Consider the following 15,740-nt stretch of genomic DNA (forward strand, 5'->3'; position numbering starts at 1 on the left):
GCAGGGGTTAATGCCCCCCATCACCCACCTTCCCAAAAACACACGCGCTTCCAGGGCCCCCTGGCGCTCAGGGGTATTAACCCCCATCATCCTCCCATCTTCCCCCCATCCCAAAATCAGACACGTTTCCAGAGCCCCCCGGGGGTTCAGAGCCTGGGGATGGGAGTCCCCTTTCCCCCCGAATGCGGGGCTACGCGGGGTAGCACACAGACAGACAGACAGACGGACTGACCGACAGACACCCCCCCACACACACACAGGGTTGTTTGTCCTGCGGTTGCTGCAGGGGTTGGTGGCACCCCCCAGTCTGCCCTCTATAGCTAAAGGGGACATCCTGCACCCTCCCCAAATAAAACTTGCTGTGAGTGTTTCTCAGGGGGTCTCACCTCCCCAAACTGTGCCCCGACCCTGCTCCTGCAGGGGGGCAGGACAGGGCAGCTTCCCACTGGGGCATTTTGGGGTGAGTGAGTGTGACAGTGAGACAACCCCAGTTCTCCAGTGAGAGCTGCACTGGGTATAACCCCCCCTTTCTGCAGAGTCTGGGCCAGTTCACCCCCTTCCTGGGATTACTGGGGTACACCTGACCCAGCCCAGGTCCTGCCCAACCCTCACACCATGGCAGGGTCCTCCCCAGCCATGCCACCATGGCAGACTGGCACCCCTAAAGTGAGTTTCCCTGCTCTCCACCCCACACCTGCACCATGCCCTGCAGTGGCCCACTGCAGCCCCCGCTCTGTGCCCCACACTCAGCTCTCCAGTGCCACCAGTATCACTCCTGAGGCCACACTACCTCCCACAAAGCCACAGATGCCCTGTGGGGGTTTTGGCTCAGGCCCGAGGAGGAGCCAGGCTCACTCCCAACCCTCTCTGCACCATCACCCAGAGATCCCCAAAATATGGGAACCTTCAGCAAGGGGCAGCCAGACACCCCTGCCTTCGGGTGGGCAGCCCTGGCAGAGAGCAGGAGATGCTCAGATGCCCAGTGTGTCACCTGAGGGTCACTTTGATGACAGGCCACACCATGGCACTGGGAAATGAGGATTCTGTGAGATCCTCCCCTTAAATCCCAAATGCTGCTTGAGGTAGGAGCCAATTTAGGAGCAAAATGTGCCACAGTCACCCCTCTGTCCCCATTTCCAGGCCTTTCCCCTGTCACACACTGACTCAGCTTGTGAAGGAAATGAAGGTCAGAGACACTCCTGGAGTCTTTTGCTTTGCCATGGACTTTATTTGTCAAGAACATGTGACACGGGTTTGCCTTTCCTTTCTGAATCCCATTGATTCCCAAGCTGTGACCATCTGTCCCAGCAGCACATCCCCCATCCCATCCCTTGGCATCTCTGCTGTGGCACCTGGGGGCTCTGCCCTCAGCTCCGGGCACATCCCACCACCCCACTGCAGGAGAGGTTTTTTTTAGGATCACAGGTAAAACCCAGTCTTTTAAACACTCTCCAATCCATGAGGAGGAAAAAACTCTTGTAAAATTCACAGAATTATTCTGCCACAGTCCTGTTGCTCAGCTCAGCATCCTTTTTTTGTACACACTACCATTTGCTGTATCCAGTAACACAACCACATCCACTCCCCTCCTCAGCCTTCTGTGAGAAAATTCGGGTTTACACCCCTGTGGGTATGTCAGACTTTTGTGCAGGAGTAGCTGGACAAGGACCTGCCTCCTTCTCCTCCTCCTCCTCCTCTGTTTGTGCCGTGCTGGGCAGAGAAAAGGCTGCCACAGAGAAATAATAAAAACAGACACAGACAAAGCCAGTGCTGGGATATTCTGTTTCAGAGCAATGACAGAAAGTGGAGATGAGGATAAAATGAATAAACTACGGTTATTGATACTGTTTGCTTTGAATTAACACAGCTCTGCTCCACCAGCATGTCCCAGGTGGGTGGAGGGGCTCTGTTCTGGTGTTTCCATCCCCTCACTGGGGGTTGGTTTGCTCAGACCTTCCTTTTCAAACACCCTCAGCAGTTCCCTCACCCCCCCCAGGACTTCAGCCCCACAAATATTTGAGACCCCTCAGCGTCACCACAGAGCTCCTCAGCCCTGTCACCATCACCAGCACTTCTCTTACTGCTTCCTTGAATTCCCCTTCGCTTTGAATTCCCCCCAGTCAACCAACACATCTCCCAGGGAGATGCCCAATTCCCAGTGACACTTCACTGGGATCCTGCTACAAACCTGTGGATGCAAAAAAATCACGGACACGCCGGTGATCTGACACACGGAGACACAAAGGAGGCAAAGCAACCCCAACCTTGTCCTTGCCGAGTGACCCTGGGCAATTCAGTCCCCTCCAAGTATCTCAGTTTACTCTTTTTTATCACATAAAAATGCAAAACTCGCCTCTTCTGCAAAAATATTTTGGAATGTGCTGAGGGACAGCGTTGAGTTGAGGCTCCTTATTGTGATCAGGCACTTTCTGCAAACGGTGTTTTCGCAGCCCGGAAAACATCAGGTGATCTACTTAGAATTGATAAAGAGGGATGAGATACTCTGGGAGAAATAATTCATCACCTTGGAGGGCAGGCAGGAATCTGCAGGCACTGTCTGCAGACGTGGCTGGAATGGGAAATCAGCTTCAGGGAATACAAAAGGCCAAATTACCTGAGCACCTTGGACTCGGTGTCTCACCCTGAGTTTTCTGCATCCTAGGACAAATATTTCAGGGAACGACCCTCAAAGAGTGGCAAGATGAATCAGGCTTTTTCCCTTTATGTTCTTGTTTCCCTAGAAAGTAGGAAAAGCCTGAAAATGCTACCCCCTAATGGCACAACCGGGTGTGGGGTGCTGGCCTGGGAAACACTGATCTGGATTTTACCCACAGGGCTGGGAGTGGAGATACAGGGAATGGAAATACAGGGAATGGAAATACAGCAGTCTCTGCTGGTAAGATGTGCCCCTGGGAGGAGGAGAACTTGTGAAACCCCTTGACAGCAGCTGTGCCTGGAGTTATAGCAGGAATGGTGTAAAAATAGAGCCATTTTGTGGAATTCGGCTGAAATCAAACCGGAACAAAACAAACCCGAGGGTTCCACATCCAGTGTCTGGGATGTGGGAGATGCTTTGAGTGTGGCAGTGGGGATCCTGCCTGCTCCAGCTCCTTCAGGACTCAGGCAGTCCCTGGAGAAGTTGATGGTGCGTTGATGCCTCAGACCAAAAGGATACAACTGAAATCAGGAGGGAGAAAGAAAAAAAAGAAACAAAAAATACTTTAAAAGCGCAGAAAGTCACTAAAGGGCTTTTAGGATTTTAAAGGTTGTGGAGGTTCTCTGTGACACACATCTGGAGGGGAAAGGGGGTTCATCCAGTCCTCCAGGCAGGTTCCAGCTCCCAGGTGGGTGTGGTGGAGCAAATGCCGTGGGGGTCCCCTCTGAGGTGGGGGTGCACATTGATCCTGATCCTCAAATCTTGTGCAAACCTTTGCAAACCTTCCCTTGGACACTGCTCAGAACCCTCCACTTTCTTTGGGATATCTCAAAAGTAATGCTCTTAAAAGTAATAAAAATCCTACTCTCCTCCCTTCTGCTCCACTGTTGTCCTGCCCAGGAACCCCAAAACAGATCACAGGTTGAGATGATCTGCTCCAAACTCCCCTAATCACGTCCTGAATGACCCCTTTTCTTCCAAAGCTACAGCCTGACCTGGTCATCAGGGATTTCAGGACCTTTTCCTTTCATTCCACACCGAATCTCAGGTGGCACCTTGGGTGGTCTCATCACAGAAATGATGCAACAAGAGAGAAGAAGAATCAAACATTAAAACAGACCCTGTGCTCTGAAAAGTGCGAAAATGCAACGGTCCTGCTGCTATTCATTGGAGAATTTTTGGAGAGTCCTTGGCATTGTCAGAAGTGTGACACCAGCAGACACTGAGGAAGGAGAAACACAGTGGATTTCTCCCCCAAGAGGGAATGAGGGTGGTTCTCCAGTTATCCAAAGAAACGAGAAGTTCCTTCCTTGTGTACCAAGAGCCCTCGGGTTGTTCTTCTGCTCAGTGCAAGTCTTGGGAGAAGGAACTTCAAGGTGAACTCCACAAGTATTATTATTATTACTATTATTAATTCTTTTTTGTACAAGTGCTACAGCACGGCCTGGACACGTGACAGACTCCTGACACCAATCCATGATTTTATGGCTACCTGAGGCACCAAGAACATCTGCTGGGAGTGGGCTTAGGGTTGAATCAGGGTTAAAGCCACATGGAGCCACATTTTTGCACACAGAACAGTTTGGGGTGGAAGGGACCTTTAAAGGCCATCCAGTCCAACCCTTTTGGGGTGAACAGGGACATCTTCCCCTAGATCAGGCTGCTCAGATCCAACCTGACCTGGAATGTCTCCAGGGATGGGCAACCTGGGAGAGTGTTCTACAAGATAAAATCCCTCTGCTGAAACCCTGGAAGGAATCAATCACTGCTGGGGTGATTAAGCTTAAATCCTACACTTTTGCTGCTTGTTGGACTCCAGGAACCTCCAATTGGATCCACACTGGGAAGGCAAATTTGCAAAGAGCTCCCTACTCAAACTGAGCCTCTGTGAAGCCTCTACAGAAACAAACACCAAAAGTGGCCAATTCCTTGACAACATCCCAATTTGGGCAGAACTGAGCTCAGTTCCACACTGGCTGGCCCAGGCTGTCCCTCCACGGCTCTCCCCAGTCACCAGGCACACTGCACACACCGGCTGGGAATTTGTCAGGTTTTTTTCCTTTTTTTTTTTTTTTTTTTTGCTAAGTTTTTATTTTTAATTCAAGGACTTTGCTTCATACAAAATGTTAATTGTAGAAACAACTGCAGAATTCAAAGTTTGGCTGATAAATATTACTCAGGCAGCAAACTAGGCAATCACAACCTTTTTTTTTTTTTTTTTTTTTTTCCTTGCATTTTTGGTTTTTTTTTTTTTTGTTCCCTCCTTTTTATTTTTTTGGGTAAAGCTCCGCTTGTGTTGCATGGTCGGAACTTCGTTCATTTTTAACACTGTTTTTTTGAAATATAAAGTTTTTGCAACAAACCCCCAATTTATATCAAATATAATTAAAAATTAACAACTGATGAATACATTGTATCAAAAAAGTACGAAGATAAACATTTTTTTTCCATGCACATACTTTTTTTTTTTTTCTCGTTTCGTTTTATATATATGTATATATGTATATATTTTACATGCAAACATTACTTAATTCAAAGTACAGCCACTACGAGACTGGTTCTGGATGCAGAAAACTGATCGGTGCAATTCAAGTTTGGCAACTCACTATGAGGAATCTTGGAAATATTATGGATGCGTCGAAGAGACAGCAGAGAGGCTGCAAAAAAAGGCCAGGGAAGGGTTATGAACAGTTGTGGTCAGGCTTGGCTGTCACTGCCATCGACCCCTGCGAGGCGGGTGGAGGATTTAGACAACTTAAAATTCTTCTTCATGTTCTGCCTAAGAATTGGGGGTGACCCAAGGCCGTGTTTTAGTGCAGGGCTGGGGGTTTTGGGGGGTCTAAAATGGAAGAGGAAGGGGGGAAAAGACAGAATTATTCCGTACAGAAAGGCATCTCTTTTGCTTCCCATTTTTTTTTACAACGTTCGCATGCACGGGCAGAGAGATTTTGTGTTTCCCCTCCCACTTCAACCTCCTGGAGTAAAAGAGGAACGTTTTCTTTAAAACTTTTCAAACAAAGTGTTTGTGCCTTCGTTTAAGGGAGGAAAAAAAAAAATAAATAAACGTATCAAACATTTGGTCACAATCATGCTGAAGCCTGAAACAGGAAAATCCAGCAGATAAAGCTATGGGATGGATGAAGGTCTTTCTGACTGTGGGTGGTTTGGATGTGTGTCCGAACGTGTCATCTTGTTGCATAGCCCTCCTTTTGGGAATCCCAGCCCGGCCCACGGGGAGCTCCGGCTGCCACACTGCCGTGATTGGAAGTGCACAGAAAAAATACAGAGACAGAGATACAGACAGGAGTTCTCCTTCAGCAGAATCCAGGGATGAGATCGGCCAGAGGTTGTTATTAACGGAACGAAAGGAAAAAAAAAAAAAACAAACACAGAAGGAAACGGAAAAAAAAAAACCCAACAAACCAAAAACAGGTTGAATTTCCTCAACGGAAGAGCTACAGGAGACGTGAAGAACCACCCTACAGCAAACTGCTCCCTGCCTGAGGCTGAAAGGCTTTTGCTGAGAGCACGAGAGACCTCCTGAGCATTTTGGTAGCATCCAATACCCTCCAACCTCCCCAGTGCCAAACGGGATCACCGGGATCCAGCGGGATCTCTCCCCGTCCTAAGCAACCATTTCATCTGGAGAAGCTTCACAGTTCTGGGGCTTGGGAGATCCTCTGAAAAAATTCCTCTGTGCAACCCTCTCCTCTTTCCTATCAGGATGTGCTCGTCTGGCACCTCCCACCCTTCTTCCTTCCACCTTTATTCCTTGTGTTCTCTGGTCACCCTGTGCCCCAAAGCAGCCCTACAACAGCTCAGCAGAGCCAGGGATGGGAGGTCCTGCCCAAGCTTTGCTTCCAGCCTCCCTCCCTGCCAGCACAGCGTGTTTGCCCCTTTGCCAGGCTCACAGTGCAGAAATCCACAGGGGCACAGAAGAAAGAAATCATCCAACGCAAGAGTCGTTGCAAGAACACAGAAATCTCATCCCTGAGAATCAGAGTTAGAGGTTTTGATTATTATTATTATTATTCTTTTGACCTTCTCTTAACAGGCAATAAAACCAAGGCTCACTCCAACTGTCCTCCACACGGATGATGCCCCACGGAGCACGGCCAGAGCTCTCACAGTCCGGGTGAGACGCTGCTCCTCCTGCAGGAGCATCCCTGCAGATGCTGGGCTTTTCCACCTGCATCCCTCCCTCAGCGCTAGTCAATGAGAAAAGGCCGGGTTTGTTTGCTGCAATCACTCCCCTCCCACCGATAAAACCAAACCAAATCAAATCAAATCGAATACTAAATAATAAAAAAATAAAGGCCAACAAAACCCAAACCAACCCCAAAGCGTGTCTGCCTTCCCCGCTGGAAGCTTCCAACCTGGCACTCGAGTGCACTCTTGGGGCGGTGGGAGCCCCGTGGACCCTCCAGGGCGAGGGGCTCTCCGGGCTCTGCCCTCCCTCCTGCCCCTCCTGCCCTCCCCACGCTCGCCCAAGGTCTGATGCATCGAAGCAAAGAGGTTGCATCGTCACTGTGAAAGATTTCAAAGGTTAGGCACTTAGTAGTGAACAACTGGAGCATTCGGTAGAAACGGTGGGACCTGGAATGACAATTGGACTAATTCTCTACATAAAGAGTAAATTTTTTTTTTCTCTTTTTTTTTCTTTTTTTTTTTACTGTACAATTTACAAAAATGCACACAATGAAAAGTTAAAGTTCTATCTAATAGCTTGATATAAAACCAATAACATTTCTTCTTCTCACCCCTACGCTTTTTCCTCTTTTTTTGTTTGTTTTTTTTTTTTCCCTTTTTTTTCCTTCAGGATAATTTTTTTTTTTTTAAGTTGTGGTGGTTTTTTTTGTTTTTTTTGCTAAATCAAGCTTATATTGTAAACAAGACAAAACAGTGAGGGGCGTGTCGCAGAGAGGGGCGGAGTGGAAAGTCTCAGCAGCAAGGAAAACAGTCCTTACAAAGTAGCTCTCCTGTGGCTTTGTGGTGTGTCAGTGTGAAGGACCCGATGTGGTGGGTGGGGTAAGAGGGACCCCCACGGCAGCGCTGTCACAGCGGGGTCCCAGCTGCCGGGGTCACCTCTGGAGGGGGGTGGCACCAGCTCTGCCAAAAAGGAATCCCTGTGGCTGAACATCAAGTCCCAACGGACTGTCCTTTGTTCCGGGCTGTGTTCCTCCTCTCCCAGTTGCTCGGGTACATCTCTCCCTTCGGAGCGGCCGACAAGGCCGAGCGCGGGCGTGATCCTTGTCCCCGCGTGTCCTTTGCGACCCCCCGCTCCCACCCTGACCGGGGAGGGGAAAAAATGATGCTGATAAACTAACTGAGAAATAGCCCAACAAAAACTGCGCCGATCTCGGGAAGGATGGACAGTCTGCTCTTCCACCACCGAAGGTGAGGATCCCTCTTCGCTCGGCTTCTCGCCTCTGTCGCCAATTTGGCACCTGGTGCGTGTCTGTGACTAGACAGGGCAGTGGGGAGGCGGGCCAGGGGGGACAGAGAGATGTGCTGCCTTCCCCCAAAGGAGGGAGCCTTCTTCCTCCGTTTGTCTAGTGCAAAAAAAAAAAAAAAAATTAAAAAAGAAAAAAAAGAAAAATAAATAAAGAACAAAGAGAGGAGAGAGGCTGCAGGAGCGTCTCCGGCCCTGGGGGCGCAGAGCAGTTCTCGTGGCAGGGGCTGCCCCGCCGGCCTTCCAGATGATAAAACTCATCATAATTAAACCCGCCCGCCGCGGAGGGCTCTGCCAGGCCGCTAGCACCAGTCGTCCTCATCGGCTTCGTGGTAGTAGCTACGTCCTCTGGTGCCGGCGCCGGGGCCCGTGTTGAGCCCCAGCGTGTAGTGGTAGCCGTTGGGCACGCGGCGGATTTGGTGCGACTGGGAGGTCAGGGAGGAGACGTAGGAAGTCCTTGAGGAGCGCCCCGAGTTGGTGGCCACGGCCTCCTCGAAGGTGAGCGTGTCCTCGGGCGCGGCGCGCGAGGGGCTGTCGGCGTCGTCGCGGGGCCCCAGGTAGGGGTCGGAGCCGGTGCGGGCCACGGGCGGCGGGGGTGGCTGGTGCTCCCCGCGGAGCAGCGCGTTGTGCTCCGACAAACCGCGGCTCAGGCGTCCCGGGGAGAAGGTGGGGAGGCCGGGTTGGATACTGGTGAAGTGCACGGGCGAGGAGTTAGCGGTCTTGTAAGTGATGCTGGGGCGTGGGGTCAGTGGAGTCTGTGGGAGCTGCCTCCGACCCCGGCATGGGGTACTAGCACCAGATGTCGACAGCAAGGGGCTCCCATTAACTGAACCACTGCCCTACATAAAAATTGGAACAAAGCAAATCAAAAAATAAAAAAGGGGGAAACACCGGACAAACACAAAGGCAGGCAGGTGTAAAACAGAAGGAGAAGCAACAGAAGGGAGAGACAAGTCACAAGAGGGAAGAGAAGCAAAAAAGAGAGAGTTTAGACAAGCACGGTCAGGGGGAGGAGGTTCTCCAGAAATAATTCAACACGAGATGTAAAAGAGCTGGAGAGTTCAAAGTTCTGCGAGCGGTGAGTAAGGACAGGGAGGGGCAGAGCATCGGTAGGACGCAAACTGGGACACGGCTCCGACAGGAGGGGACACTGCCCGGGGGGAAGGACCCACAGCATACACAGGCTCCACATGCGCCTTACCTGGACTGGGCAGGAGCAGCTCAAAACCCTGCTTCGTTCGGGGCATTTTAGACAAAACCAAATCTGCTTTGGGGTGGGTTTGTGCAGAACTTCACCCAAGGGTCGGGCTGGTCTAGCGGGAGGGGTCCCTGCCCGTGGCAGGGGGATGGAACGAGATGAGCTTTAAGCTCCAGCTCAAACAGTTTTGGGGTTCTGTGATTCTGTTTCTGTGGTCAGAACTGGATGGTGTGGGAGGAGGATCTGGGGGACTGGGGTTTTTTGTACATTGGAAATTACATGTATTTTGATTAAATAGCCATTTTCTGAAAAAATAACAACGAAAAGCTTTTTGGGCAGGCTTGAACTAACAATTTCCTTTAACAGAAATGTGTCACCTTCTCCTCTTTTATATTACACATTTGATTTTTGAGTGGTAGAACAGCCTGGCAGCTTTCCTGGGTTACTAATAATGACATGTGAGAGTGACCTAAGCTGCAGTAATTTAAAAAAATGCCATGAGTGAGAGAAACAGGCCCTTGTTTTGGCATTTGAGTTTACATTCTCCCGGGGCAGTACATGACCAGCCCTGTGAGAGTGTTTTAAAAATCCCTCAGCCTTTTGTGACCTAACATTTTGAGACCAGACCTTTAATTTTTAAAGAGCAGTTTTCCTTCCTATCAAACAATCGGGTTGTTGCTTGTTGGGCTGTCAATCAGTGCTTGTTCTGCTCTGCCTGGGGTTTTTCCCGTGTGGTTTTCCTGGCAAATCCAGCAGTGCTGGAGGCTGCCTGGAGAAAAGGAGGTTCAGAGGGGACCTTCTGGCTCTCTGCAACTCCCTGACAGGAGGGGGGATTCGGGGGGGTTTCGGGCTCTGCTCCCAGGGAACAAGGGACAGCAGAAGGAATGGCCTCAAGTTGTGCCAGGGAAGGTTCAGGTTGGACATCAGGAGGAATTTCCTCATGGAAAGGGTTGTTAAGCACTGGAAGGGGCTGCCCAGGGAGCTGCTGGAGTCCCCATCCCTGGAGGTGTCCAAGGAAGGACTGGATGGGCTGGGGGACAAGGTGGGCATCGGGCACAGCTTGGACTTGATGGTCTGGGAGGGCTTTTCCAACCTTAATGTGATTCCACATTGTTTTGATAAGTACTGAGCTGCCTAAATTTTTTTTAAGGCATTTTCAAACTTTTTTTTAATCCAGGAAATGGTCTCGATAGTAAAAAAAATGGCGAGGTCTTTGTTCAAAACGTCCAACAAACCACTTTCTGCTGAAATATTCTGAACTTCCAAGACAAGAGCTGCCAGTTGTGGGGTCCCCCGGGCTGCTGTGTTGTGTTAGCAAGGATGCCCTTGGCAGTGGGGCCTTGGGCACATGGTGTGACTCCTGGGGATGGAGGGCCAGGAGTTGGACTCGATGATATTTTGGGTCCCTTCCACTTTGGCACATTCTGTGATTCTGTCTCTGAGAAGCCTCGAGTCCCTCACTCTGCAGGTGGCCGCTCAAAAGCCATCAAGTGACATTTCCATGCCTGTTTTAGGTGTGAAGCACCAAGCAGGACCCCGATGCAGACCCCAATCCACCCCTGCCTGGCCTCCCCTCCCCGTTCCGTCTCCGTTCATTTGAGCAAAACACGGAAAAGGCGCACAAACAAACCCCTGGGAGACCTCAGGGCTGCTGTCCCACCCTGCCTCTCCTCACCTGTCTGTGTGGACCTTGCTCTGGGCCCCCGTTGGGGGAGGTGGGCCTGCTCTGCTCAGCAGACTTGGGCTGGGAGCGCTCCCGGCTGCCGTAGCGGTCGCAGGAGTAGAAGCGCTGCTTCTCAGAGGAGGAGGAGGAGTGCTGCTTCCTCTCCTGGGACCGCCCACGCTCCTTCTTGTCCTTGGCAGAAGACTCACCGGCCTGGGCTACTGAAAGAAGAACGTTGGTTAGGGGTCACCAGCGTGAGGGGCTCCTTAGTGTGCAGCAGGGAGGTCCCTGTGTTCAGGTAGGACCCCAAATCCCACCCACCAGCTGGTGCAGGGAGGAGGACAAGTGGCCCCTCACTGTGTTGGCATTAAATTACACTGAGGAGCTTCGTGTTAGTAGAGGAGCTGGAAAGTTTGTCAGAGGCACAACGGTGGGGTGGGGGAGCCCAGCACAGCATTCAATTTGGAACAGTAAGATCCTGAGCTGGAAGAGATCCATAAGGATCATTCCATCCAACTCTTGGCCCTGCACAGTTCACCCCAACAATCCCACCCTGTCCCTGGGGAGCCTGGTCAGTGCCCAACCACCCTCTGGGGGAAGAACCTTTCCCTGAGATCCAACCTGACCCTGCCCTGACACAGCTCCAGCCATTCCCTGGGTCCTGTCCCTGCTCACACAGAGCAGAGATTGGAGCTGCCCCTCGGGAGAAGCTGCAGACCCTGGTGAGGTCTGACCTGGGGGCTGCACCAGCTCCATCAACAGGACCCTGTTGTGCTGATTTTGTCACCTCCTGTGGCCCTCACTGTGTGGGCACTAAACTATACTGAGGAGCTCCATGTGTGTCCTGCTGAGCCTGATGCTGGAGGAAGGCAGGGAGTTCTGCAAACTGGATGGGCAAAAAAAGTGTCAAGTCCTTCCCACTAAATACACTTCTGTAGACTTTTAAAATCCACACAGGCGCTGCCAGGAGGGAGGTAACAGAAAATGCCCAACAACAAGGCAGTCGAACTGGTGACAATTGAACATTTCTCTTTGGGTTAATTGATGAAAAATGAACACTTCTCTTTCGGTTAATTGATGAAAAATGAACATTTCACTTTGGGTTTGATCATCTTCCTGCCTTATTCCAGGGACAGAAGTCCCCACTGACACCAAGGGAAGTGGCAAAGCAATAAATCCCCTTTCCATAAATCCTGGCAATGCCCTCCTTAGGGTAACAGGGCACGCACAGGCTCCCAAAAAACCTCGGGAGGCTACACTGAGAGTCACTAATTGCTTCTTCATTACCAAACCCATTGGTTTCACTCCCTAAATTCCTGTGACACGAGGCCCATGGGATCACACACAAAGCCAGGAGACACTCACCAGCCTGTCCATCGGCCAAGTGATGGGCGGCCCTGTCCAGGGACTTCTGCTTCTTCTCTTTCCTGCGGTGGCAGCGGTGGTGGTGGTGGTGGTGCCCCTGCTCCGGGGGCATCCTCTCCAGGGAGTACTCGTAGAGGTGCATGGCATGAGGGCGCTGCGGGGTCAGCGTGGACACGGAGCGTTTCATGGGACTCGTGTCCGGGATGGGCTGCAAGGCAGAGGGAGGCACACGGAGCAGGGTGAGGGCAGGGCTGCCCCTGCCCCACTGCCTGGCACCCACCGTGGGCAGGGTCAGTGAGAGAAAGGGACGAGGAGAGAAATGGTTAATTGGATATAAGAGGAACGGCGGGCAGGAGGACTCGTGGGACGGGGGATCGAGCGCTGAATCGAGGGGCAGGTGTGAGCTCGGATGGCTGAGATGGGCTTTACTTCAGCAGAGTGCCAACCCCCGGGTACCACGAGCCACAGGTAGCACTTCACAGCACACACAGCGGCACAGGGTCACCAGGAGGGCAGCAGGGACACGGGAGGGCAGCAGGGACAAGGGGACAGCGCAGTAGCCAAGCGCCTCACAGAGAGAATCCTCCAAGACTAGTTTCACCCAAAGCTGCTTCAGGGCCTTTGTGGCCATCCCAAAGCATGAAAGCACTGCTGAGCATCACGTGGAGAGGGAGAAAGATCAGGGATAAGTGGGCAAGGGACAGGCCAAGCCACTGAGAAATTAATTCTGCCTCCCTGCAGATAAGACAATCCCATCCAACATTCCAACCTCTCTTGTCCCACCATCACTCCTTGTGGCTGGGACAAGCAGTGTGCATGTCCTGCAATTCTACCAGGACAACTCTAGAAATGAATACTTGGGTTTGGCATTCCCATTTTCCAATCATTTGTGGCCAAACCTCTGGACACCGAGCGCAGTAACCTGCCTTCTATGGCACTGCCCCTCCCTGTGCCAGGGGCAGCTCCAGACTCTGCTCCCTTCCCTGGGGGTTCAAAACCTTACAAAGATGCTCTGCAGAACCCAAGACAAGGTGGCAGGACAGGTATTCCCACTGCTCAGCCACCAGGTAGAAAGCTCAGAAAAAGAGGAGCATTCCCATGCCTCCTTCTCTGCTGGCTCTGTGTGGAGACAATGCTTCAGCCACCCTCTGGAGGCTTCCCTGGCTCTGAGGAGAGACCCCAGAGCACGGTGGTCCAGTCTGAGAGGGAAGGAGTTCAGGATGTTCTCTGTTCCCTCAGCCTCACACTTGTTTGAATTCACAGTCCAATAAGTGCCTCCAACAACACTCCTCACAGAACATTTACTTTGCTCACTGTAACCTTTTCCAAAGAGCCCTGTATTATTTTTACTGTCTGTTCTGTTTTGTTTGCTTATCCTGAAACTCAGCTCTCTGAATATCCTGTGATATTTACCCAGTGCCAAGCCAGTTGTTTCACAGCTCTGCTCCTTATTTTCAGTGGAAAGAGCCACCCTCCCTCCCATCACAGCCAGATTATCCTGGCTCTAAAGGTGCAATCTGGGCAGTTACCCAAATTTTGGTGCTTCCCACTGAAGGGCAGTTGTTTTTGTCACCTCTTGTGGCTCTCACTGTGTGGGCATTAAATTATACCGAGGAGTTTCATGTTTGTCCTGCTGAGCCTGAAGCTGAAGGAAGGCAGGGAGTTCTGCAAACTGGATGGTCTGATGGGCAAAAAAAGGGACAAGTGGAAGTCCTTCCCACTAAATACACTTCTCCAGATTTTCAAAATCCACACAGGAGCTGCCAGGAGGAAGGTACCAGAAAATTCCCAACAACAAGACAGCCAAACTGGTGACAAATGAACATTTCTCTTCGGGTTTGGTCCTGCTTCTGTGCTTCTGCCAGGGAATCTGGAATTCTGTGCTTATTCCAGGGACAGAAGTCCCCACTGACACCAAGGGAAGTGGCAAAGCAATGAATCCCCTTTCATAAATCCTGGCAATGCCCTCCTTAGGGCAACAGGGCACGCACAGGCTCCCAAAAAACCTCAGGAGGCTACACTGAGCGTCACTAATTGCTTCTTCATTACCAAACCCATTGGTTTCACTCCCTAAATTCCCGTGCAACGAGGCATATGGAATCAAACAAAAAGCAAAACGAACAAATAAAATAAATAAAACAAATAAAATAAATAAAACAAATAAAATAAATAAAACAACCAAATAACACCCTCCCCCCCCCCCCAGCTACCAGAGCGTGCGACGTGCAACCGTGGGTCGAGGGAACAGCAAAGTGGGGAAGAGGGAGCGGCTGCATTGGGCTCCAGATGAGAAGGGGGGGAAAAAAAGTAGAGGGTTCAAAGGCAGGTTAATCATTTCTTAGCATGAATTTAAGAGGATATACAACTTAGTGCAAACTACATACTGCCAGGTAACTCCCAGGCGACCGTGCTTTGCTCCTCTGCAAACAATTCGGACAAGATGAGAGACATTATTGGAAGCAGCCCCACAGTACAGCCATTGTCAGACATCACGGCAGATGGGCAGCAGACACCATGACGACCAGGGAGGGAGGGGATGGGGGCAGGACAGCAGACGGGGAGGTTGAAAACACGGGGAAGGTGTATTTTTTAAAAAAAAGTGGAACGTAAAAAAGACAGAGGGACGGCGGGCGAACACAAAGGGAGACAGCCAGAAACAGAAAGCGTCGCAAAGGAGAGTTAGAAAGAACTCAAAAGTTTGGGGAGGGGCAGAGCAGCACGTGAGAGAGAGGGGGGACGGGGGAGACACACACAGAAAGTACGTCAGTTATTCACCCAAAGCCACGTCCAGTATTATTTACACGTGTATTATTAAATGAGGTTAGATCTGCTCGGGGATTCCCGGCCTGATTCACAACCAGATGAGGCACTTCCACGAGGGGCAGCGACGCCCTGGGGGACACAAACCACACGCTTCTGCCAGGGACACTCCCTTCTGCAAAACCTGACTGCCACGGAGAGGAGTTTCCCAAGGAAAGGCTCGTGCTGCTGGCCTTGCTGCTGCCAACCACATCCCCCTGCACGGGAAGATGCTACTGGTGCTGCAGGATAAAGGATAACTTTGCTCTGGGAAGGGGGAAGGCAAGGAGGATGGGTTTGCTTTGGGGTCTGGTGCTTCTTTAAGCATGTTGAGGAGTGCTCCTGAGAATGCAGTGAATCCCAGCTCACACAAAGGCTCAGCTTCTGAAGCCAGCTGGGAGATTCCCTGCTGAGGGGCAGCCTGTGCCAGCCCCGGCACGCTGGCACAAAGATTCCATGTGCTGGAGCTGCTGCTGTGTGTGCAGAGCACAGGCTTTGAGTTTTAGGGTGCAGCAGCTCTTTCATGCTGCATTCTTCCACTTCTCTCCACGGAGAGCCATGGAAACAGCCCCCAAACCCAGGCTGCTCCCTCCTGATCAGGAATCAG

At 51.2% G+C, this 15,740-nt stretch overlaps 1 protein-coding gene across 7 annotated transcripts in view; it reads right to left on the reverse strand.

The window, feature by feature from the left end:
• Nucleotides 1–4,716: 4,716 nt before the first annotated feature.
• CACNA1B (calcium voltage-gated channel subunit alpha1 B) overlaps nt 4,717–15,740 on the reverse strand; it is a 125,984-nt gene continuing 114,960 nt past the window's right edge. For 5 of the 7 annotated variants that reach the window (XM_027650162.1, XM_027650161.1, XM_027650160.1 and 2 more), the window contains 3 exons: nt 12,335–12,542; nt 10,982–11,190; nt 4,717–8,947 (listed from right to left, as the gene is read on the reverse strand). In XM_027650162.1, coding sequence (XP_027505963.1) covers nt 8,411–8,947; nt 10,982–11,190; nt 12,335–12,542 — 954 coding nt within the window. In that variant the 3' untranslated portion in view covers nt 4,717–8,410. The remainder of the gene's footprint in view (nt 8,948–10,981; nt 11,191–12,334; nt 12,543–15,740) is intronic. The other 2 variants (XM_027650158.1, XM_027650163.1) reach the window with 2 other exon arrangements.

This window comes from Corapipo altera, unplaced genomic scaffold, assembly GCF_003945725.1.
Source record: "Corapipo altera isolate COAL_440 unplaced genomic scaffold, ASM394572v1 268, whole genome shotgun sequence".
Taxonomy (NCBI): Eukaryota; Metazoa; Chordata; class Aves; order Passeriformes; family Pipridae; genus Corapipo; species Corapipo altera.